The 26,616-nt window shown below is 41.0% G+C and overlaps 1 protein-coding gene across 4 annotated transcripts in view; it reads right to left on the bottom strand.

The window, feature by feature from the left end:
* Positions 1-499: 499 nt before the first annotated feature.
* Positions 500-26,616, bottom strand: part of MGA (MAX dimerization protein MGA) — a 111,619-nt gene continuing 85,502 nt past the window's right edge. For 2 of the 4 annotated variants that reach the window (XM_020793728.3, XM_020793726.3), the window contains exons 15-25: positions 25,583-26,101; positions 23,048-23,326; positions 18,594-20,668; positions 17,083-17,207; positions 8,989-9,037; positions 8,346-8,528; positions 7,365-7,476; positions 6,830-7,084; positions 5,950-6,123; positions 5,394-5,546; positions 500-3,832 (exon numbers count right to left, since the gene is read on the bottom strand). In XM_020793728.3, coding sequence (XP_020649387.3) covers positions 2,640-3,832; positions 5,394-5,546; positions 5,950-6,123; positions 6,830-7,084; positions 7,365-7,476; positions 8,346-8,528; positions 8,989-9,037; positions 17,083-17,207; positions 18,594-20,668; positions 23,048-23,326; positions 25,583-26,101 — 5,117 coding nt within the window. In that variant the 3' untranslated portion in view covers positions 500-2,639. Of the gene's footprint in view, positions 3,833-5,393; positions 5,547-5,949; positions 6,124-6,829; positions 7,085-7,364; positions 7,477-8,345; positions 8,529-8,988; positions 9,038-17,082; positions 17,208-18,593; positions 20,669-23,047; positions 23,327-25,582; positions 26,102-26,616 lie in introns of those variants that run through there. The other 2 variants (XM_072986237.2, XR_013544000.1) reach the window with 2 other exon arrangements.

Genomic DNA, 26,616 nt, shown 5'->3' on the forward strand with positions numbered 1-26,616 from the left:
CTACTTTTGCAGATTCAGCAGGTCTGTGTCTGGTGTCCCTCTCTTAAACAACAGACACACTTATAATGTCTGTTGTAAAAGAAATTTTATTTTTGCATGTAATGCACTTCTTAAAAGGGCCTGTTTAGGCCATAAATGATGGGAACAGAAAGACAACAAATATTTTTTTATGAGGTGAGAAAAGAAGGACTAACTGTAAGGAGTTAACCAAGAATAAAACAAGTAAACTATTCACAATATCATTTTAGATTAAACTCCCTAAAGACTGTCAAGTGGTTGCCTCAGCAGCAATCAAAATGGAACTGAGATACAGCCGTTGGGTTTTATATGACAGGGTGGGGCTAACTACTTTTTAGGCTCCAGAAGGTATCACGAATGTCTGTGCAGGAGCAGAAAGGTCCATTAGTGTGAATTATAGAGACCACAAAGAAGAATCAAGAGTTGCTTAAGTGAAAGCCAGGAGAGAAGATAGGGAGAAATAAAGAAAAACAAATAAAAATGCACTTGAATACCTTGTTTTTTTATGGTGCTTCTAACATATTGGTGTTATAGAGCTGTATGTAGCTGACTGAATTATACTTCAACAGAAATAAACAGTACAATTTATTTAAATTACTAATGCAATTCAACCTGATGCTATTGCATCAAAATCTGATCTCTGAAACAGAAGTGGATAGATTTTAATCCAGTAAGATCTGAGGTTTCTTTCATAATCCTAAGGCACTGAATGAACATTCTGAAGCACACAAGATATCAGTGATTACAATAAACTTAAATATAGGTCAAGATAGGGAGTGTAGCAATGGAAGACTACAGGAGAAATGGAACTGTTTTCTTCATCATACTGTTTATACAGTCTACATTCTCTTCAACAGCTCTTTTTCTTTGCAGAGTCAGGAAGAAAGGAAAATATAAAGCACAGATATATCCTCAAAAGGGGAAAATACACGTTCTGGGATTTTAACCTGATAACAGTAAATGGAGGAAAAAACATCTGGCCATGATTTTCTGTCAGAACAGTACAAGGAAGAAAAGAGTCAGAAGCCTCACTTCTTCTACACTCGTTTTCCAGTTCTAGTTGCAGTCTAAGTTGCTATATTGTAGAGATAAATAAATAAAAGTCACAAAAAGTCTACTGGAATTATTATTACATGTTGTTCTATCAAATATAGCTAACACAAACAAAGATGGAAAGAGTGAGGAGTTCAATGAATAGCATGAAACCTGGAAATGATGTATATGTTCTACAGTTATGCAGAAGACTGCTTCTCATCAACTGTAGTCACAGCAGATGGAAGTTTCTAATATGAGTACAGTGGTGCTCCGCATAACGAGCGATTTGTTTAACAACGAATCTGCATAGCAATGTTTTTTGCGATCGCAAAAGCAATCGCATGCGATGTTTCTAATGGTAAAACATAACTTTGCGATGATCGGTAAGCGTTTTGCTTACCGATTTTCACATAGCGATGTTTTTTTAACAGCTGATCTGCGGTTCCAAAATGGCTGCCAGGTAAAGAAAATGGCCGCCCGCTGTGTTTTCGCGCCTTTTCCTCACTTACCGGGCAGCAAAAATGGCGGCCACATGGAGGATTTCCGCATAACAGTGAATTTTTTGCCCATAGGAACGCATTAAACGTGTTTTAATGCGTTCCTATGGGCTTTTTTGCCCCACATAGCGACGAATCCACATAGCGATGATTTTTTCGGAACGGATTATCGTCGCTATGCGGGGCACTATTGTAAACTGGAACAAAAAGAGGGGCGCTAAAACCTTTCATACTGGGCAGCAAGAACAGAGAGATACATTCTTAATACAATTATGCAAAATTTCATAATACAATGAGGGGAAATGCAGCCATTTTAAAAGTACTTATTAGAGAGATTAATCTGTTTAGATCACAAGTCCTCAAAAATTCATATTTACAATTATAATAGAGAATCATAATTTTTTGCAGATGAAAAATTTCATTACATATTTACAAAACTCTACACAAAAATAGAAATAGTTTTATAGTATGAAACCCATTCACACTGACTAGCTTAAAAAGAAAGTTTCCCCAAACTACTTCATTAAGAGACATATTAGAGAAAAATACATCTTGTGCTCAAATGCCTTATTTTGAACTCAAATGTGTAAGAAATCTGTATACAAATCTTTTAATTCCTGAAGATTTTTTCAAATGCTAAAAACATGTTTAAACCATTTAAAGGGATGTTTCCTATGAATGAGTCAGAAAAGAGGGAGGTGAACTAAGATATCTTTGCTGCAATTTAAGAATATTTCTAGAATTTGAACAAGGCTGTTAGGCCTGCCACTGAATTAGTTTTTATCATAGAAGAATGAAATTGATTTTATCTTGTTACTTTCCTCTAAAACAACTATAAAAAAGAAAGCTAATGTAATTGGTTAAATGGCCTCATTCTATTACACAGGGACGCTATAAAAATTACAGACAAATTAGATACTACATAATTTATCTGACCAAACTACTAGTTGATTCTTCATTATCTGGCACCAAGCTGATACATGTAACCAATGAAACCTATACATATGGCATATCATTTGTTTCAGATTAAATGTGAACATCTCTAAAAAGTCTAAAAACAAATTATCGAAAGGCTTATGAAGTAAAACACTATTTTGATTTTTTAGGTACAAGTGGTAATGTGAGCATCGCTTTAGGGTCTGGACTTGGGCTAGTTACTGGCTGTGAAGTTTTTATTTCTTTTGAAGGAACATGTGCCAATGAAGGCATTGCTTTGATATTCTGCCCTTCAGAATCTAACAAAAAGTTAGCAGCTTTTAAGCCAAGTGGTGCCAGCTTGGGCATGGGCCTCCACGTCATGTCAGTTTTGCCAGTTTCAAGGTTGGTTTTCATTTGCAGAAAGGGAGGTGACACATTTCTTGGTTTTGACAGAGATACGACAGTTTTCTTATTTCCAGCATTATTTACTGCTGGAAGATCTGGATTTTGGTCCTTCACTTTTGAGGACAGCATGAATTTCAAAGACTCAGATTCAGATGAAACCACTTCTGAGTTCTTGTTGCCATCAGGTAGATCATCGTCATCCAAGTGAAGTAAGAGAGGAGTTATGGAGTCACTATTCCCTCTAATTACAGAAAGGTCCTTCAAGTTCCCACCCACTGTGCCAAACTGAAAGGGAGAGCTACCTGCAGTAGTTGGTTCTCGCCGATTTTCTGTACTTCCTAGAGAAAAGCTGGGAAGTTCTGATATGTCTGATGCATCATCGTTTAACTGCTGATTAAGAAATGCAATTTCATTTAGAAGTGAGGTGAGAGTTTCATCTGTGTCATCGTTTTCCTCTATGTCCATAAAGTCACTTGTATCCAGTGATGGTTCATGTATCAGAGAGGCTACTTTTTGCAGTTCCATTTCTAATCCAGAATCCTTGGGTTGCTGCAGCGTTTGAAATGAAGAATCCTTTGACTTTTGACGATCATTTTTCTTGTCCATCAGTTTTGCTCTTGTTTGACTTCCAACAGGTTCTTCAATGGAGAATTCTGTTGCAAAGGATGCTGAAGATCCCTTTAAAGTAGAGACATTCACTATTTGTGGAATAATATCTTCCTCATGAAAATCTTGTGCTGTTCCTGTGTTATTTCTAGCTTTTCCAGAAGTTTGAGATTTTAATTCAGAATGAAGACTGGTTGTTTCCTGTGACAGGAAGGAAGGCTGAAATGTCTGGGAATCACCAGGGAGGCTCAAATAGGGATTCTTATTTACACCCAGATTTAAATGTGTGGCTTCTTTAGTAGCTAGTGATGTCACATTTACTATCCTGGGCATCATGAATGAATCTTCATTTTCTGAAAATCCAAACATAGCAAAATGTGTTAAAATACTGGTGAAAATAATTGGAAATGATTCCTCACTTTCCAACCTGCTTTTTCAAATTGTAACTACTAATCTATGCATTCAGCCGATCAACAGCAAAACAGGATGGAAGAATAAAGACTTGATAAAGAGTAAGGCCACTGCACATTTTCTATATCTGCTTGGATAGACTCATGAGGCTTTCTTTTTCTTTTTCTTATTTTGATAATCTATTTTGTCTAAATATTTAGTTTAGTATTTGATCCTGCAGACATAGGATATGAGCAAAACAGTGTGGATTGAGGATAAGGGGGCAACTACATTGACAATACAGGCAATGCTCCAGGACTGGGACAGTCAAATTTGCATTATTATCTATTGGCCCCATAACATTCAATACAAATAAGCCTGGAGCTTTCCCCTCCAATCCAATTGTCCCCTCCACCAGTAGGGCTTTTATTATTTCTCAAAATTAAACACATTTACATTGATTCAACTTGACCAATGCAATGGGTGGCCAGAAGCTGGCTCTCTCAGCTTCCTAGTTTAAGATGGGGAGAAAGGAAGCAAAGAGGCACTCATGTGGGTGTCAGTTCTCAATCAAGGAGCCTTTTGTCTCCAAATCATTCATTAATTTGTTCATTGATTGCTTGGTGCCAGTGCTGATGCGCTAGAGCAGCTAGAAGGGGAAAAATGCAACTGAGAAGGTAATCAGTAGAAGGGAAGAAATAAGCTGCCAGTCCTTGTTTGTAGCTTGTTAAGGTAGGTTGACTGTCACCCTACTTCCTGCGAATCTGGGCAGCTACAGTAGAATTACCTTAACAAGGTAAAAACAAATGCAGACTGGCAATTTCCTTGACTTGCTCTGCTGACTCCTGTGTAATTTGGTAAAGTGAATTCATCCAGGAAACCTAATTTCCTTGGTGCAACTTCACACCACATCATTTCACATTTTTCTTACTGTGTAGTTGTAATCTTAATTAGTTTAACATAGATTACCACCAAGCAAAGTAGTCATGACTCAGATCCAATTGATCAAAAAAGGATAGAAATGCAACAAAGAATCTGGATCCAAGCCAGTGACTGAATCTGGACAATGTGACAAGACAGGGAACAATGGGAATCTTGACTTCTTAATTCATGTCAGAAGCAATTCAACAATGCTTCCAGAGTGGAAGAATCAGCTGATATGGCTAAGCACAACAAGGACGGAGGTTCTGTAGGTTATACTTTCACATCTGTTGTGCACTGTTAACTTCAATGTTTTTCTGGTGTTGCAGCCTGATACACAATGTTATTATTAAATAGAATTTTCCATATTAAATATGTTCCCCAGTTTCACTTGAAACTAAATATGATATAATCGAGGCCACATCCTGCCTTGGTACAGGGCGCTTTAGCCAAAGAATAACCTAAAAATTGCCCAAGTCAGATTTTGCACTGTGCTTAAAGCTTTGCAGTAAAGAAACAATATTTATTACACCCTGAAAAAAAAATACCAATCCAAAAATCAAACCAACCCAAAATATTTCTTCCCTGTGTTGTAAAATCTACCTGAACTTAACTCTGGAGCTACTTCTGCAACGGAAGAAGCAGAACTACTGGCCACAGCAGACAAGGCAATGGGAACTGTAGAGGCAGGGAGGATGCCTTTCACCTGCACTGGCACTGCTGAGCTTGGCAACTGAATCATCACAGAAGTGATACCTTAAGAAGGGGAAAATAGAAAAAAAAACAATGTTCATGCTATCAAGGAAAAATGAAGCAGAATAATTCTAATTCCATGGTAAACTTTAACAAAAGATACTAGATGAAATGGAACACTGAACTGATCTAGTGTGATAACATTCCAATCTACAGATATAGCCTACATGCCTTCTTTTAACATTTATTTCTGGTGGTTTGTTTTTTTTACCAAAGACATCTCTAAAGACATCTCTAAAGACTACATGTTGAAATAAGTATTAGAGCCTTTGTTACAGGAAATGTTTTTATCTTATATATATTGACTAAAATGGGAACTTAACACACTAGACATGAACATTTCATTTCATCTAGTGACAAATATTCAAATTTACCATAGAATATATCTGCTTAATTTTAAAATTACCTTGCTGCACTGTCCTGTTGTTACTGTCATTTTCTGACATGAGTTCAGTCTGCAAGAGTGTAGAAGGCAAAGAAGCGACTTGTCCTGGCACCAGGGGACTTTTGATTGCAAGAACCTGACCATCTGTAGTCATTACTAAGCTAGCATTTGTTAATGCCATGGAAGGTGTGTCTCCTGCAAGGAAGCCAAACCAAAGGAGTATAGAGATACATAAGAAAGGACATTAATCCCTTTGCATTCACTTCAATAATCAGCCTCTCGGTATTCAAGAAACATACTGTTTTCCATGCTACCCAATTTCAGAGTGTGCCACAAATTTTAAACATTTAACTATGAAACAAATGAAGTGTCTGGAAGTAAAAAAAATTCAAGCGCTATGGAAGTAACAATGTAGTATTTCATATATAGACTAAATTATGGTAGTTTCTGAAAATTAATATTGGCCTATAAATAGGCATACTGGCTAAAAGTTTTTACTTTTAATCTTCTGTAACAGCATAGAGTAATAAAGATATGCAAACACAACATATCCAATAATCCTCTAAGGCTGGAATGATGTTTTTCATACATTATCCTGTGCAACTTCAGTGATGTCATTTGCTGCAGGCATGTCACAATGTTTTTCCTCCCCTTCACATGCTTTAATTCATTCCCTACATTGTTTCCATTTCCTGGAGGCTTCCTAGTATGAAGAGGAACCCTAGGGATCCAAGAAATCTGGCCAATGGTGGGGTGGGGGGAATTAAAAGCTTTTAATTCCTTTGAAGCAGATGAAGCTGATGACATCACTGGAGCTCTGCTACATAACTTGCAGCAATAGGATTCTGGCCTATGACTTTGATTTTCTTTGGGTGAAGATCAATTAATCCCTTTAACCTACCTATAATGTGGCTTCCTTTCCTGGAAAGTATCAATGGTTTTGTACGCCTGTTGGATAAAACCACCGGTTTCACCTCCTTAGTGACAGAAGGAGGACTGTTTTCCACAGGAGGCTGAACAGTCTCTGTAGCTGTCTCAGTAGTTTCAATAATCTTCAGAGGCTCTTCCAGCTGCTGTTTCTTTTTTTGGGCTTCAACTGCTTTCTGTTTGGCATAAATGTATTCTAGCTTTTTCAGCACTACTTCCTGTGTCTTGCCTATTGAACAAAACAGCAGTCAGATTTTCCATAGCACTGAACATTGTTACAAAAACTTAAAAGGAGATAAAAGATAAGCTAAAATTAAAACATTTTACAACACAAAAATGATAGTATTTCTGACACATATGTGGTTCTAATGGATTACGTTTTTATTTCTGTAGTATTCATGTATTTGAAAATCAAAGTATTTTACTTTGACCAAAACTCCCCTATTCTTAACAATCTGTCTTGGTGTCCTCCAAACCTCAGGATTCTTTTAATTTGGAATTTATCTCACCTGAGAGGGCAGAAACTTTACGAATCAATGTGTCCTGCTTACGCATCAACAACTTCTTCTGACCCGTGAGCTTGTCTGCTTGATCTGTTAGACCCTGGATCTCTTCAAGGGCCTGGAAAAGACCAAGAAGGACAGGTTACTAACCATAAATGTAGTTCTTTGAATGGTTATCTGTGAACTCACACTAATGGCTTCTACTGTGCCTGTGCAGAGACCTTCATGAAATGTCTATAGCAGTATTTTGGTGATGGCTCCACCTCTCATAATGTGCATATCTGGCAGCTTTGCTTTCCTTATTTCAGTTCCTGTCTCAGTTTAAGGCAGATGCAGATTAAGCATCTCATAATATTTTCATTGTTATTCACATCTTTTTTTTTAAATCTGCTGGCTGAAATCCAGGACTAAACTGCAACTAAAGTAGGTCCCCTGAATAGATGGAACTTACATTGCCCAGTCTCCACTGATTCAATGGGCCTACTCCAATTGTGACTTACTACTGGATTTTAACTACTGTGTACCAAGTAGGGATGCAATACTTGTTAAATGATTAAACTTTTTGATTAATTAAAATATTAGTGGGCTGATTTTTTTAAAAGTGATCATTATTTGTTTTACCAGTAATCATAAATTACACCTATGGATAGTTGTAGGTTTTAACAAAGCATTCCCTCTTTTTTTAGAAACCAGAGGAAATGCCTCTTAGATGGTACTCACTGTGCCATAGACAAGCATCAAATAAATGCAAAAAAACTTGTTCTCTTAATGTCTCTAGAATTAAATGCTATGTAAATTAAAACTACTAATAAACCAATCAACAGACATTAATTGAAACATGATTGAACTAAGATTTTTTAATTAGGTGACTGCCTTCATAAGTTTATTTCTATTATTACAATAGTTTTCAATTCCCACCCCCCATCCCCAATATCCAGTCCTGTTTACTGTATCTCAGCAAGTGGTGCTGAACTATAAAATACTGACCTGTTTGAGAATAAAGCACTTGGAAACTTTTGGGAGACTGTCTAATTTCAATGTTGCTTTCAGTTTTTCAAAGAGTCCTCTCATTTCCTTCCGACGGCGACGCTCATTTGCTGTGTGGGTTTGTCGATAGTTAGCAAAGGCTTCTTCTGCATTCTTTGGCTTTTTGTTTGGGGATTCAGATTGCTATGAGAGAAAAAACTGACCTTGTAAGAGTTAAAAGTAAAAAGCAAAACTGCCCTTGTAAGAGTTAAAAGTAAAAAGCAACTAAAGCAGTGACCAAATATACATAAAACTTGAGAATTTACATAACTCCCCTTGCCAATACAACTAAGTAACCTTTAAAGGGTTAATGGTTGGAGTGCTCTCAGATACTGCAGTTTTGTACTGAAAAGGAAGGAAATGCAAGAACTGGAGCAAAAGAATTAGGATGATAAAGATTATCAATATAGACCACATTACATATGAGCAACATTCTTATTAGTGAAAACACGGATATGGCTTGTACTGTATATATTATGGAGGCAGTAAGAACATGAAAACTGGCTTAGATTTTAGAGGGAAGTCTATGGCAGGATGAACTGGTGCACCTCTGGAGTGACAATACATGTTATAAAGATAAAACAGATAAGTGAACATGTACTACCTTAGGAGCTTTGGCCATCATTTTATTTGAAGGATCACAAACAAGGTACCTAGGGAATAAAAATAAACTGCTTTAGTTTTGTGGGTTTTGTGTGTTGTTTTGTCTAGAGGCTCACAGCAAGTAATATATATAAAATATGCGAAGGAAAATATGTTGGTGTGACAAACCCAGACCTACTGGGACATGTCACACAGTTACACTAAGCTGCCACCAACCATTCCCTGTAAGAAGTCACACAGACCAGGGATGGATTTTTAAACAATAAAAAGAATAATGTTTATTTAAATACACACAGGGAAAAATAAACAATCAGGTGAATAGGATAAAGTAACGTGGCTTATTCTCACTCATACAAGCATACAGTTTGGTTCACCCAGAACCCTTAACTTAAAGCACAGACCCTGAACCTATCAGGTTGGTACTCTGACACACAGAAGTACCCTGTCTGACACACAGACTCCCACAACAGCTTCTTCTTCCCAGCTGCTGCTTCGTCACAACCCAGTGTCTCTCAGCATCTCTCTCTCACCACACAGGCATCACATATTTATACAGTACAGCCCCTCCTCCTGATGTCCCGCCTTCCACTCCCCATAGGATGGAACTTTCCCTCCAAACCCATGACAGACAGGTAACATCAGTGCTGTATGTAACACCTCCCCTCTTTATAAGTTGTTTTGTAGGGGGAAAGCTAACGTGCTTTTCACCAAAAAACAACCTTGATAAAACACACAACAACAGTTATACATACCATATAATACTTACTTATCCTTACACTCTAAGTTAACCATAGCAATTATGCATTTAAACATTTACCATTAACAGTACATCAATTTACCTTTATTCATACAAACCAATTCAAAACAGGTACATTTTACTTTTTGTCATCACTATATACACATAGTCCATGTTTCTTTCGCCGTCTTCATTCTTCAGGTCTTCTTGATAAGGCGTCAGCAACACAGTTCACTGACCCTCTGACCACCTTCACTTCAAAGTCATAGTCCTGTAGGTTTAAAGCCCACCTCATAAGTTTGCTATTGTGGGTTTTCATTGTCTTTAACCATTGCAATGGTGAATGGTCAGTACACAGAATAAAATGTCTTCCCCAGATGTAAGGCTTGGCCTTCTGGATCGCGTAGACTATGGCCAAACACTCCTTCTCCACGGTTGCCAAATGTCTCTCACCTTTTTGAAGTTTCCTACTCAGGTAGGACACTGGATGCTGGTCACCATTCTCATCCTCCTGGCACAGAACTGCTCCTACCCCGCTGTTAGACGCATCGGTGTAGATGATGAACTCCCGGTCGAAGTCTGGAGCACGCAGGACAGGATAGTTGATTAGCGCCTCCTTCAACCTCTGGAACGCCGCCTCACAGTCGCTGGTCCACGGGATGCGGTCATCAGCCTTCTTCTTCGTCAGATCGGTCAGCGGAGCCGCAATCTCGCTAAACCTCGGGATGAACTTTCTGTAGTAGCCCACCAACCCAAGAAATGATTTGACTTTTTTCTTGGTGTTGGGTCTAGGCCAATCACGAACAGCTTCTATTTTGGCCTCCAGGGGTTTTATCACTCCTCCCCCTACCATGTGACCCAAGTATTTTATTTCTGGGCTACCCAGCTGACACTTGCTGGCCTTTACTGTTAGCCCTGCTGCACTTAACCTCTGCAGCACTAACTCCAGGTGTATCAGGTGATCTTCCCAGGTATTACTGAAGATCCCTATGTCGTCAATGTAGGCCACTGTAAAGTCACTGAGCCCTGCCAAGGTCCGGTCCATCAGCCTTTGGAATGTGGCTGGTGCATTTCTGAGACCAAAGCTCAGGACTCGAAACTCATAGAGACCAAAAGGGCTGCAAAAGGCAGTCTTTTCTTGATCCCTGGGATCAATTCTTAATTGCCAATATCCCTTTACCAGGTCCAATGATGAGATGAACCGACAACCCCCTATGGTTTCAATCAGGTTGTCCAGCCTGGGCATTGGGTAGGCATCAGGAGTGGTTACACGGTTTAATTTCCTGTAATCGACACAAAACCTAATGCTCCCATCAGGCTTGTCCACAAGGACTATCGGAGAGGACCAAGGACTAGAAGAGGGGACGATTATGTTCTCCCTCAGCATCTCGTCCAGCTCCTTCCGCACCTTGTCCCTATAGGGTCCCGTTACTCGGTATGGGGATACTGCCTGCGGGGGTGCATCCCCTGTGTGGATCCGATGCATCACTCCCTTCACTATCCCCGGCTTGTTGGAGAACACCTGTTGATATTTACTAAGCAGCATTTTTAGTTCTTGCTGCTGGTCTTGGGTGAGTGCAGGACTGATCTTTACCTCCTCTGGGTTGTATTTTACTTCCCCTCTACCCTCCCAGAAGGGTAATTCCGCTTCCTCACTCTCAGCTGCTTTTATCGCGAATAAAACCCTCTGTTCCCCTCTGTAGTAGGGTTTTAGGGCATTCACATGAACCACCCTCCTTGCTTGGTTCTCCTCCTGCTCTATAAGGTAGTTCAGGTCTGACATCTTGGAGATGACCCTATATGGTCCTGCCCATTTGAGCTGCAGTTTGTTCTCTCTGCAGGGCCTAAGCCAAAGCACTTCCTCCCCTGGGTCAAAGTGCCTCTCTCTAGCTTTGTGGTCATACCATGTTTTCTGTCTGACCTTCTGAGCTTGCAGGTTTTCTGCTGCCAGCTCTAGATTTCTCTTTAGGTCATTCATCAAGGTGTCTATGTATGTCACAACGTCTTGTGGGTCATCCTGGGTGATCTGCTCCCAATTTTGTTTGATCAAATCAAGGGGCCCTTTCACCCTTCTCCCAAATAAAAGTTCAAATGGACTGAACCCGGTACTGGCTTGTGGCACTGATCGATAAGCAAACAAAAGGGATTGCAGCTTCTGGTCCCAATTGTTTGGATTCTCTGCCAAGTAAGCCCTAATCATGCGCATTAGAGTCCCATTGAACTTCTCAGTTAACCCATTACTTTCCGGATGATAGGCAGTGGTTTCCTTGTGCTTAATTCCACAGATTTGCCATAAGCGTTTCATGAGTTTTGATGTGAACGATGCGCCCAAATCTGTGATTATCTCTGAGGCAAATCCCATCCTGGACATATACCCCACCAAAGCATCGGCCACTGTGTTAGTTTCAATGTTAGTCAAGGGTATGGCTTCAGGATACCTTGTGGCATGGTCCACAATTGTTAGAATGAACCTGTTCCCCCTCTTTGTGGCCTTGGGCAAAGGTCCCACAATATCCACCCCTATGCATTTGAACGGAGTGTCAATCACAGGCAAAGGGCACAACTTTGCTTTGGTCCTGTCGCGGTTATTCCCCTGCCTTTGACACACATCACATTGTTTACAGAACTCCCTGATCTGCTTCCCTATGTCAGGCCAGTAGAAATTCTGCGTGATTCTCTGCTGTGTTTTGTTCACTCCTAAGTGCGCAGCAAACATGTCAGAGTGCCCCCTTTGTAAGATCATGGGGCGATACTTTTCAGGTACCACCAGCTGACTTCTGATCCCATCTCCCCCTTTTGAGATATTCCTCAGGGTTTCTCTATATAAAATCCCCTTTTTCTCCAGAAATCTCACTGGGGTTTCAGGTGTTAGCTGGGCGTCAGTCACCTGTTCAAAACACTTTTGGAGAGTGGCGTCTGCCTTTTGCTCCTGTCCAAATCGGCTGTCTGTGGTCAAGGTTTCCACCACAGCTTCTGAACTCCCCTCTGCTTCCGTCTCTGGCTCATCATTACCCCCCTGAACTGTCCCTGTGGTGGCTTGTGAGCGTGTAATCACTAGCACCCGTTTCACATGTTCAGCCAGGTCATTTCCCACGAGCACGGCTGCTGGCAGAGTCGATGAAATCGCTAGCCGCCAAGCTCCCCTCCAGCCTTGAAAGTTGACAGGTACCTCTGCTACTGGCAGAGAGATTACCTGCCCCTCAATCCCTGCCACCTTCATGCTCTCACTTGGGATTATAAACTCCCTAGGGATGATATCTGGATGGCACAGGGTTACCTGGGAACAAGTGTCCCGCAGCCCCCTATACTGACGGTCAAGTATTCCTACGTCCACCCCGGCTGTCTCAAACAACTGAGAATCTGTTTTTATCAGCAAGCAGCGCTTTACCTCCACAAGAGGACCATTTTCCTCAGCCTGATCAGCAGAGGTAGCTGTTCCAGACTGAGTAGCCATGGCAACAGGCTCCCTCTGTGACACTGAGCCTTGCTCTTTCTGGACACAGAACACAGCTTTTGGCTTGGTCCCACTAGAATTCTGAGGCACCATTCCTTTTAGCTGCTTTAATTTCTCACACTCTGAGATTAGATGACCCTTTCCCTGACAGAAATAGCATTTTCTGGTGTATTTTGATTCTCTCTCATCTTGTTTTGGTTTTCCCTCCAAAATCTGAGGTCTTAGTTTCATGTCTGAGGGCTTCCCTTCACCATGGGCCCCTCCCCCTTGCTGGCTTTTCCCTGGTCCCTGAGAGTACTTGCTGTAGGTTTCTTTGGGTTTACCTACAGATTTCCCCTCACCCAAGGGCTTTCTTATTTGGGAAATAAAATCTGCGATCTCTGCGGCTGCTGCCACAGACTTCGGTTTCCTTTCCCTCACCTGGAATTTCAATTCCCCATGCAGGACTGAATAGAACTGTTCCAGCGCTATCAAATCTTTAAGCTGCTCATAGGTCTCTGTCCCCTCCTGCGATAGCCATTTCTCAAGCAGCCTCACCAATTGGGCCCCCACTTGGGTAAAAGTCTGCTCTGGCTTCTTGGTGAGGGACCTGAATCTTTGTCTCAGCTGCTCCGCATTTATCCCATGTCTGGCAAACACCAGTTTTTTAAACTCTGCAAAATCTTTCATCAGTTCCTCAGGCATCTCGGCATAAACCTCAGCCAAGCTACCACTGATTAAAGATCGCATGATGGTCATCTTCTCAGTTTCCCTCACTGAGAAGTCCACAAACGCTCTTTCCACTAAGGAAAAGAACACCTCAGGACAATCTCCCTTGTGGTACACAGGGAATTTCTTCAGATCAGCCTTAGACAATTGGCCTCCCTCAGAATCCCTATTGTTATTATTGTTCTGATTCATCAGTTCCAGTCTTCTTAATTCAAACGCCATCTTCTCTCTCTGCAATTCCAATTCAAATTGTCTTTGCCTTTCCCTTTCCCTTTCCTCCATTTCCCTCACCCTCAGTTCATGCTGTTGGGCTAGGAGTATCTTTCTGAGTTCTGGGTTCTGCTCTCCTGTGCTGTCACCTTGCACTGAGCCAAATTCATCCTCAGAACCTTGGTCAATCTGGGGGTCTTTCACTTCACTCATTTCGGCCATCTGGCTTCGAGTCAAGGGCATAATCCCCCCTCAGAACAGGCTGCTTTAAAAAGTCAAGCCTCAAAATAAAACGACCACTTTTTTCCTTCTTGCCTCAGAACCAGCCTTCTCTAGGCTGCTGTTCTTCAGCACTAACTTGCAACAGTATCGAGTCAGAGCCTACCCCCCTCTGCTGGGCCTCTCAGCTGGCAAGCTAGCTCACTGTTACTACGCAGTTTTGCCTCAGCTTTTTCCCGCCAAAACTAGGCTACCTCAGAGCACCTTAATCTAAGTCTCCCCAGTTGGCACGTTCTTCTACTAGCGCACCTCCCCGTGAGGTACACCTAGAAGATTACCTACGCGCCTCAGACTGTCCCTGACTAGACCCCCCTTGCTCTGGGCACACCTGCCAAGGCTATGCTGGACCGCTGGACAACTGGACCAGTCGTATCCCACACGCTGGACACCAATCAATGTGACAAACCCAGACCTACTGGGACATGTCACACAGTTACACTAAGCTGCCACCAACCATTCCCTGTAAGAAGTCACACAGACCAGGGATGGATTTTTAAACAATAAAAAGAATAATGTTTATTTAAATACACACAGGGAAAAATAAACAATCAGGTGAATAGGATAAAGTAACGTGGCTTATTCTCACTCATACAAGCATACAGTTTGGTTCACCCAGAACCCTTAACTTAAAGCACAGACCCTGAACCTATCAGGTTGGTACTCTGACACACAGAAGTACCCTGTCTGACACACAGACTCCCACAACAGCTTCTTCTTCCCAGCTGCTGCTTCGTCACAACCCAGTGTCTCTCAGCATCTCTCTCTCACCACACAGGCATCACATATTTATACAGTACAGCCCCTCCTCCTGATGTCCCGCCTTCCACTCCCCATAGGATGGAACTTTCCCTCCAAACCCATGACAGACAGGTAACATCAGTGCTGTATGTAACAGTTGGTACTTACCAACATTCTCTGTAGTGGAAGGCAGACATCCTTACTACAAGTTGCCCCTCCCACCTGCTCAGACGAACATAATACACAAGCCACTGTGTGGACCCTGTGAGCCCTCTAGTGGGCAAGGACAACAGGAACATCAGCCTTGTTGCTATTATCATGCAAGATAATAGCAACAAGGAAAGTCAGGAGTAAGAAAAGAATAATAAAGCTCTGCTTGTTCCAAGCTGAAAAAAATGTGGCTGACTTTCACCCTGAGCTCCAGTGAGCTATACTTCTGGGATATGATGCTTAAGGCTATACTTTGGGTTGGAGCCTTCTGTGTCCAAAAGCAGATTCCATGGGTGCAAACTGATCCAGTTTATTGTGTTTCATGAAAGAGGAGGAGGCCTGCTATGTGGCAATCTTACTCAAAGAGCCCTAGATCTGAATGATCAAAGTAGCCAAAGGACTGGTGCAGTAGTAATACCCCTAAAGGCAGCGAAACTACATTTTTCGTATTAAAACTTTTAATCCATCTCACTAGAGTGGATTTGGCCACTTTCTTTCCCATACTAGTGGCCTGAAATAAATAAGGAAGGATTCTAAAGTACTGCATCATTTCTAGATAAATCTTCATAGCCCTACACATACCGTATCTGCCGGCGTACAAGACGATGCCTCCAAGTGGGGGGGGGGGTTGTCTTGTACGCTGGGTGCACTTCATTTGGGCCAGGAAGGAGCTGCCGCCGCCATTGAGTGAGTGACGCGGGGCCGCGCCAGCCGGAGAGGAAGGCAGGCGGGCAGGCAGGCGGGCAGTCTGGACGGAGGGAGGGAAGCAGAGCCAGCCATGCCTGAGCGGCCAGAGCCCGCCGCCCCGCGCTGCTGAGCCAGCTCGCCCACGCGCCACCGGAGAGCTGCTTCTCCTTCCCCTCCTCCTCCTCCGCTGCTGCCGCCGCCCACCCACTCGCTTCCCCTTCCTTCTCGCCCTCCTCGTCACTGGCCATGAACTTCCAGGGCGGGCCCGGGCAGAGCCCTGGGCAGCCGCCGCCACAGAGCCGTCCACTCTATATTTTGAGTGGAAATGTTGGGGGGTCATCTAACACGCCCAGTCGCCTTGTACGCCGGCAAATACGGTATATAAAACATGGTCTAGAAGGGTGGAGAAAAGGCAATATTACCTCCTATGAAAGACGGAATTAAATCCAAGCACTAGAGAGTCCTTCTGGATCAAACACAGCTCTGGTCTAATAAAAAACATACCTAGTTCAGACACTTTATGGGCCAATGCAATGGTAGTTAGGCACAAGACCTGCCAAGATAAATGTTTAAATGAGACTGTTTAAAACATGGTTCAAAAGGTTTAGTGCAACCTCTGAAATCATGCATATTCCAGGTTGGGTATTATGCACCATGGGTGGTTTAAATAAGATCAAGCCTTTCAATTATCTCTTGATATCAATGCAAAATGGAGAGGACTAAAACAGTTATGATAGAGAACAAGTTGGGCAGCCTAACTAGAGTGGAAACAAGAACTAGATTGTTTTTGGAGTTACCTTTGCCAACCAGGGTCCACTCAAACTGATTCTAAAGTCATGCCTATCAGAGGGAGTGGATGGGAGAACCTGTGATAATGACATCCTCTTCCACCACAGGAGAAGCAGAACATTTGGGAAAAACAGTGTGCTAAATTAAACATAGTAGTCTCAGTAGGAGCCTCCTCCTCATCCCACGTAGCCCTCTACTTTGCCTAAAAACTCACTCTAGAAGTCTTCCTTGCATTCTTGATTTATTGGAGGGGGGACTGCAGAGGCTACATTCAACATACTTACAATTGTTTGGAAAGTAGAGTGTAGGAAGCTGTAGCCTTCAGACGAGCAATGTTAATTTTCTCCGAAAGTTCCTCCACAGTTTCAACGTCCACAGTCTCTTCAGCTTCACTGGACTGATCTTCATCCTAAAACAGAGTAATCCAGCAGTAAGCTTCTGTAGAGAAATCATGGTCTCACTTTGTTAAAAAACAAAAAACAAAAATTAGCTGGGTACATTTGGTTGTGCTGAACGGCATGAACTACCTGAATGGTTACCACTGTGTTTGAAGGATTTTTTTCCCCAGCAAGATTCTGGTCGCAATCTGTTGAATTTTAAAATCAAATCAGAAGAGCAAGTTAAGGAACCCCTTTCCTCTACAAACATCTGCATTTTAAAGAAGTGATGATAAAGGTCTCAGAAAATATTCTTCTGGTGTATCCACTGAACTACTATAATTGTGTGACAGTTGTCTTAGCCAAAGAAAAACATACAGTATATATATATACAAACAAAATTTTAAGCAATTACTAAAAACATTTTTATTTAGAAAAGACTTCCCAGACTCTATTATACCCTGATACTACGGCGCTTAAACAACCAGACTAATGTTCAACCTGCCATGCTTTCAATGCTTTATTTTAATGTCTTCCTGCGATTATTTTCATTTGTCTATACTGTATTGATTATTTATATTATTGTCCTCTTATTGTATTGTTTTGTCTTTATATTTTGTTTTCTTGTACTGTGTAAATTGACCAGAGTGGCCTGGGTCACCAGATGGGCAGTATAGAAAAAACAACAACAAATGTTTAACTTCTGAAAATCTGAATTTATAATTATACACTGAATTTTTCAGTGTATAATTATGACAATTACACAACTGAAAACAATTATCTCATGGTTTGTTGTTATTTCCAATGGTATCCTGTGCTGTTACATAGAATTTTTTTTACAAGTAATGGTGTACGTCTCACTATTCGTATAAAGAATCAGTGTTACTAGATTCCCAGTTGGCATCTGTCTGTTAACAAATCCAGTGCTGAAAGATTATGGGAGTAGCATGCACATAGCCAGGGTTACCTGGGAATCTGGGATGGTGGGACCAGTTTCCCATCTTTTGGGAGGTACTGAGCCATGGCCAACATTACCTTGTCCTCTCCCAAGAATACATCCACACATTTTTGGGTGATTCTCTTACATAATTTACTTGTTACTTATATTTAAATTGTTAGAAACAAATTGCTACTGCAGTGATTAGTTTTGTTATGCACCTGGAACAATATAGCCAAGTATTCTCTCTTTTAGAGCCATCATATTGTTAGCAAATGGCTGAACTCAGGGCTGCACGACGTTTTCCAATAATTAATAACACATTCTGAAAGCAATGCTTACTAAGCCACTGGAATTTTTACCACTATGAAACACAGTTTAGTAGTTAATTTTATTAAAAGAAGGTTAATCAGGTAACTTAATGGGACAGTACAATATAATTAACTAAATATGTTCCTCCTGTAAAGAATTAAATACTAACCATCATTTCAGTATTTACTATATCTTCACTTTGATAGCCAGATATTTCATCCATCATTTCATCTGCAGAATCATCAGTTTTTTCCTCTTTTTCTGTGTCATCTGTGGTAATATCAATAATAAGTGGAGAATTCCTGAGATGGCCAGTTTTTTGTTCACTCTGTTCTGTGCATTTAGCAAATTTCTCCAGAAACTTATCAGTCCCTGTGCTAGTTTTATTTTCCAAAGCAATTGACTGCCTAGATGATTTGCTCCTAGTTCTGCTGATTTCAGCAAAGTTGTTTTTAATAGATAGCTTATCTTCCTGTATATGAGTATTAGCATTTTTATGCATAGAAGTATTACAGTCATCCTGACAACTGGGATTTGTTTTAGACAAAGATTCTTGTGCACTGTCCACGTATTTGTCTCCTTGTGCACTCTGGAGTCTTCTACTAACAACCTTAGGCTTCCCTGCAATATGTTCCTCTTCTCCATTTCCTGTCATGGAGTCTTTCTTTTCCTCAACATTCCTTATTATTGGTTCTGGATCTTGGTTTTCAAATGAACTCAGAAGAGGCTTAATGTCTTTTGGTAGACCTTCTGTAGAATTTATGTTTTCTTTGTGCTTACTCACTGATTTCTGCGACTGTTCAAGAATAATTCCATCTTCTGCATCTAACAGTAATGGCTCAACTTCTTCTGAATCAGGAGGTGGACTATTTGTGTGGTCAGAATCAGTTGTTTGCTCACCCTCAGAAATGTTTAACTGTGTGCCTTTTTGCTGTTTTAATGTATTGTGTGCAAGGGCTGCACTCTGACTGCATATTTCAGGCACATCATCAGGAGTATGTGAAAGGACACCTGGACTATCTTCAGGACTTTTTGCATGCTGTTTCTTCTTAACCATCACTTCCTTCCTTTCACATGTTTGCTTCTCACAGATAAAGGAGTAGTCCAATGATGACACAGCAGATTTCACGATGGGAACATTATTTGATGTTTGTTCCAACATTTTGGTACCTTTCTCAGCCCTCTTTAATCTTTCACACATAGTTTCTTCAGTATTAGACTGTAACTGATAGGATGACAACTTATTTTCTTCTGATTCCACCACCTTCTTTAGCGCTTGTGAATACGCAGTCTTTTCTTCTACTCTAACGGCACTGATCTCATTGTTCTTAACTTGAAGGGATACAGTTTGTTTCACAATGGAACTTGGGGCATTATTTTGCTCTGGAAACTGAAGCAAGGCAAAACTACCAGAGTGAAGAGATATTAGATTATCTTTGCTGTTTGGCTGCTCACTCTTGCTGCATGTTATTTTATAGTCTGAATTCATACTTCTTATTCCTGATGGAGAAATTCTCAGTGTCAAAGTGCCAGCTTGGGAGACAGGAACAAATGCTGGAGGCATGACAGATACTGCCTGACTCACTGAAATAGGAAGTTCAGGTGCAGACCTAATGGTCTCTGATGTACAGCTTATGGTGGGGTGTGTGGGAGAAACAGAAGTTGTTTCACTGATAAGAGGTGAAGTAGAAGAAGGTTCAGCTACTTTCATAAACATTTCAGCAGTACTGAATACAGACAAAACTGATGAACCCTCAGTAGTAGCAGGTTTGGGTAAAGTAGAAGGGGCATCAATGAGAGAGGACACAGACACAGCAGAACAGGATACAGGTAATACAGATGGTGCAAAAGCAGAAGGGGATGCAGACTGAGTTTTAGCAGTAGGGAGCACAGGTGCAGCAGAAGGAGATACTGTTAATAAAGGGGTACTAATAGAAGACAGCACAGAAAGAGTTGAAGAAGTTTCAACAGCAGGGGGTGTGGGCAAAACAGCAGGGGGCAAAGATATTAAAGGAAAGTCTTTGCAAGGTGTGCTGGGTAATACTGAAGAAACAGAAGTGGTTAAAGTCTCAGACAAAATGGTAGTGGCCTCTGTGCTTGTGGGTGGAGAAGAAGTAGTTGCAGACAGAACAGGAGTAGTAGGAGTAAGAGTAGTTGAGATCACAGATGAAACTGCAGAGGGCTGACATATGGGTGTCTCAGAAGTCTTAGAAGGTTCAGGCAACCGGATTCCTACAACAGACCCTGTAATGAAGTGAGAAACATGATTATTATTATTTTTGTCTCATAATTACTAGTTTTGGTTTAATAAAGTAACTTTATACTACATACATCCTCTAACAAATCTAGTGGGGTAAGTGAGAAATAGTCATTGATGGCAAAACAAAAACAACTTCTGTAGCAAGCAGAGCTATATACAGATTATAATTTTCCTGCTATTTTTTAGAAAATGCTGGTTGGAGAAAATCAATACATAACCCAAATAAACATGGCAAGGTAGAAAAGTAGAAAGAGATCTTATGGGGTAGGGACACTACTGCTCAAGCAAGAGCTGCTGGTAGAAACAATGTAAGTGAAAAGAAGTAGTAGCTGTATGAGCTACTACTCATACTCATACTTGAGTTACATGAAACTCAATGCTAGTACTTGAGTTATATGAAACCACAACTTCAATACATAAAGCTAAGTCCAGCATTCCACTGAAGGTTGCAATGGTACTTTCTTCCTCTACCCCTACAGACTTCTGGGCTGCTGAAAGACTATTACTGAAGGTTTCTGAGCACTCCACAGAGATGGTTTTGGGGATTCGTTGCAGGGCAATGAGGAGGGAAGAAATAAACTCTTGCCAACTCTACCAACTAAAATCCACAGTTGGATCCTGTGCATAGTTACATGTGAATTGTTAATACATTTGTGTAATGCACAGAGATGTACCAATGTTAACAGCTATTGAAAATGAAATTAATAAGCTTGCATTAAACAGAAGGTGCCACAAACAAAATCGACATTTAGTAGCAGGCGGTACAAAACTGACATTGCTTTCCCTGAACTTTTAACAACTGTGCCAGCTCTATGTCTATACGTGACATCCTCTCTTCATGTACATGTGGGAGACACATCGTTGTTATCCTATGGTCTTATTTATCTTCATCTATCTCCCATTTCAACATGGTTTCTGGCTTGGATTTTGATACAGCAAATGCCCTGGTAATCCTAATTTTACTTTCTAGCCTTTTGCTAGAAAGACAACAGGAAGAATATGGCTTAGTGAATTCTCCCAGACCTCTTTGTGGCTTTTAATATTAATGACTAGTGGTGTCTTCCTTGATAGTCTTTTTGAGACAGGAATTGTGGCTCCAATCCAATCCTATTAGACAAATGTGGCCTTATCTCTATCTATTTTCTATTATTTAAGAAAAGGATGTCAGAAGAACATTGCTGTCCACATGTAATAATAACAACAACAACAACAATTATTATTATTATTAATACTGCTCTCTATACCAGAGGACATTCCAACAGTCAAAAACAGTTAAAATACAACCATAACATAATTACAATAATAAAAACATACAGTAAGCAATTATCATTCACTAAGGCAATAAACAATCAAAATAGCTATAATAGCAATATAATCTGTGCTATGGTGTTCTACAGGGTTCTATCTAGTTCTTGTGTTATTTAATGTCTATACAAATTGTTTAGTGAAAATACCTGGGGATCTGGAGTGAGGTATTATTGGGAGGTTCCTTTTCATACTTAATTCAGAAGTACTGAATTAAAATTAAGGAGTTCTAACAGTCTGGAAGAGGACTAAGAAATTCCCAGATAACATGGGGGTGTTATGGTTAGGCCTGTTTGCCTCAGTCTATTCTATCTGGGATTGAAGAGACAGGTTTGCACAGTTTACAGAAACTCCTAAACACTGAGCTGACACTGGAAAATTAAATGGTCGTTGTGGCACAGTCTGTACAGCACCAGCAGTGAATGACACATTAATAGAAACCTTTACTGCCAGATTATCTGTCTATAGTTATCAGTGTCATGTTAACCTCCAAGTTAGACTATTGTAACACACGCCAGGTGCTTTTGAAGACATACTTTGCTGTTCAGGCCTTAGACAACTACACCGTTTCCAGCCCATTTTCGATACAATACCAAATGTGTTTGAAGTCCTAAATAATTCGGTGCCTAGCACCTGAAGGACTGTGCTCTCCATTGTATGCTTCTCCACACAGAGAAATAATTATTTTTTGCAGCAAACCTGCCATCTGAAGTTAAGAGAGATGGCAACAGGAAAAATGGTCTTTGGGACCATAGAGAACACTATACTCTTATCCTCAGGTGTGTTTATCCAACATTTAATCTGAAAACTTTAAAATAATATTTATATAATGTGTTGAACGTTCTGTCAATTTTACTGTTTTGTTTTATGACATGTTGTCTTCACCAGCTGCTCTGTGCCATTATTTCTCTATGTATGTTATATATAAACTCTATTAATAAATAAATGTTAACATTCCACAAATAAAAAACAGATGCACTATTATAAGAAGTTGTGTTTCTTACAATATTAATCTGGCCAATCTCAGAAAATGCAAACAAGAAAGATTATATTTTTACCTGGATTACGGAACATTACAGTTTGTGAACTAGGCTGGGAACCAGCAGGTTGGAGTTGATGTAGAGGAACAAGCTGAATAATCTGCCCATTGGGATGTCGGTAGAGATTTGCACCACCAGGATTCCTTATAGGCTGCAAAATCATTCTCTTCCCTTGACCAAGTTGCATGTTTTGTGGAGGTCGCAAAGTAGGAGAACCTGGATGTACTGGAATCAAAAGTAGTCGTGGCCCCATACGTTTTTCTGCTCCAGGAGGCAAACCTGGAGGACTTGTAGTACCTGTAGAGTTAGGAAATAGCTCTCTTCCTAACCTATTTTTACACAGCAAGAATTATAGACCGTTTTATAAAATGACGAAATAAAAGACCTAACGGATAAGATTATCAGTCTTATGTGCCAGAATTCTGTTTCCAAGCCTGGAAGATTTTCGAACATGGCACACAGGAAGTAATGTTTTCCTCCTTGTTCCCATAAATCATAAAATACTTTTCCCAACATGGAATTGCAAGCCTTCTAAAGAACAAAAACCGGAGTTAACAGTGCTGAAAATATTAAATAACCAGTTAAAAAACCCTAACTCTAACCCTAACTTAACCCCTCTCACCAATAAAACAGTCTCTGTCAGCAGAAGGGGTTGGCAAATGTGGCCCTGGGGTTAGGTATGGCCCCCAGCTCCTCACCTGCATTCAAGAAAAAGACAGTTCCTTTGTCTAGAAGCTTCCCTAAAAGATAATGCACCTTTCACGTACGCCTCTATTATGGTTTAAAAGGTTCCCCTTGACAATTTTTGTCCAGTCGTGTCCAACTCTAGGGGGCAGCGCTCATCCTGCTCTTCAAGCCATAGAGCCAGCGTTTGTCCGAAGACAATCTTTCTGTGGTCACATGGCCAGTGTGATTTAGACACGGAACGCTGTTTACCTTCCCACCGAGATGGTACTTATTTATCTACTCGCATTTGCATGCTTTCGAACCGCTAGGTTGGCGGGAACTGGGACAAGCGACAGGCGCTCACTCCGTCGCATGGATTCGATCTTACAACTGCTTGGTCTTCTGACCCTGCAGCACAGGCTTCTGCGGTTTAGCCCACAGCGCCCAAATACCATTTTTCACAAGAGTTGAAAGACCTGGCAAAAGAGGACTTGTAATCTACCTTTTTTTCCTTTTCACATTTCTGGCTGGCCGTTTGGTTCCCAGAAACGTTCTGAGGCAGAAAACTCTAAACTATATTTGCTGTAGTTTTGAAGACCTTATGAAAAAATTGGGGGTGGGTGGGTGGGTGGAAAGCCCTGTTGTACAAACAGAAGTTGCTTTTTAAAGGGGAAATAATTGTCCCAGTCCTCACAAATATAGGATGGCACATTAACATTAAAACCCCTGTCACACTATGTGTATTTTTTCAATAAAAAAATTATTAAATCGAGCACCTTCTATCAAATGGGGAAAAAACTGCAAGCAGGGTGGCAATGACATATAAGCCGAATAAAATCTACTCTTAAGACACAAACTGTAGTCTATGGCTGTATTTAGAAGTATTTGAACTTTTACTCAACACTACTACTGCATCAGCAATTACACGTAGTAGTAAATCCATTAATCTTAATGGGATTTATTTTAAGGAAACACGTATATTTGCACTGTTAATATTCTGTCAGTCAAATCAACTGCTCTTAACATCTCATCAACTGACCTTCCTTGCCTCTCTTCTACCACTGCTCAAACTGTCTGTAAAAAGATAACTCCAACTCTGGCAACAGGAACTTCTACCCGTAATATTACCTTCAAAGTAGCTGAATAGAAGCAACTGAAAAGGCTCAACAATCAGTCTGTATCAAGCCTGTCCCTGTGCTGCAGCAAAACAACTGCTGAATAGGTCTGGCCACTTAATAACAGTATTTTTGTCCTACATAGAGCTTTTAAAAATTAATTTTCTCAACTACAACCCTGAATTCTCTAGCCAGCACGGCCAGTGGTCATGACAACTAAGGCATTAAGAGAGTTGCAGTTCAAAATGTGAGACTTCCAAGTTCTAGTCCACTGACAGATAAATGAAGAAAAGGGTCTTGTAGCACCATAAAAATGTACAGATTTTACTTGGAAAAGCTTTTGGGAACTGCAGCCTGCTTCATCAGATACTACATCTCCCTGTCGAAATCAATGTAGTGGGTCCCAATGTATTATTCAGCAGAGAGGAGGGGCTCCTACACATACAAACAGCTCATGCTCCCAACTGCTGAAGCCATTTGGTAATTGAAAGCTGGAGACAGCTGTTTTGACTTGCTTCAGATTGTTTGCCCCCCATCCCCAACATCTGGCAACTGAACAACTGCTATTCTGTGTGTGTGTGTGTTTAGTCGTTTAGTCGTGTCCGACTCTTCGTGACCCCATGGACCAGAGCACGCCAGGCTCTGCTATTCTAGAAATGCTGAATGATTGTTTCCTTTTAAACTGTGAAATTCTCCCCTCCTACACAGCAAACTAAGTTAAGAATCCACTGTTGAGACTCAAACAAATGTATGTACCAAGGATAAGCCTTACCTGGTTTTTGGTTAGATAAAGAAATTCCTGAAGGACCAGGACCACCACAGGCAACTGGTGAAGGTGGTGTAGTCACTGTGTCTGTTGATGCAGTTACCGGTATGACTGTACACAAAGATGCTGAAGACCCTGGAGTTGATGTGGCTACTACAGACTTGGCAAAAGCAATGGTTGCGACTGGTGCAGCTATTTCCGTTGATTTAGTTATTTTAACAGTAGCTGTAGTAGGTGTGGCAGAACCAGTGGTATTTTCTGGTTTTCCAAGAGCATTCATTATAGCGATGCCAGAAGAAGAGGTAGCATTGTTACATGGTGACAGGCTAGGAATAGTTATAGGAACTGATGGCATAGTAGTGGTTACTACATTTGTCCCAAAAGAGAGTGGTGAAGATTTGATATTAAATATCTGTGGCCCTGTCAAAGGTTGTGGTGTTCTAATTCCAGGAATCTTTTGTTGTAAGGCCCCAACTGCACTCACAACCAGTTGAGAGGTAACACCCTCTGTTGATGGCCGAGCAGCTGAAAAGGAAGAATTTCAAGGTAAGAATATTAAGTTATCCTCTTGCATGTCTACACAGAACAATATCAATAATGGGAACAACAAATCTGCACTACAGATGGTAATCAGGCTGGCTCAGGGGGCCAGCCTGATTACCTCCCACCCTCAGGTTTCACCAGACCACTTACTGCCAGCGTCATCTTCTGTGCCCCAATCATGGCAGTAACTCAGCTGCCACAGCCATGCCTCCCTGCTCGCCCAGCCACTCTGCAGCTGAGCAGGGAGATTCATCCTCCCACCCCTTTGCCAGTGTGGCTGGGTGAGCAGAGAGGTGTGGCTGCTGCAAAAGATGATGCTGGCCATATGCACCATGCAGTAAGTGGTCTGGTGGGGTGGGAGGTAATCAGGCTGGCCACCTGTACAAAGCCCCCATCTCTATTGTTCATCTATAAAGACGACTAGGTATAACAAGAATGAAAATTGGACAGTGTAACAAAACCAGTTTAACTCAGTTCTGAAAGGACTAATGGTAATA

Source organism: Pogona vitticeps, chromosome 1 (genome assembly GCF_051106095.1).
Source record: "Pogona vitticeps strain Pit_001003342236 chromosome 1, PviZW2.1, whole genome shotgun sequence".
NCBI lineage: Eukaryota > Metazoa > Chordata > Lepidosauria > Squamata > Agamidae > Pogona > Pogona vitticeps.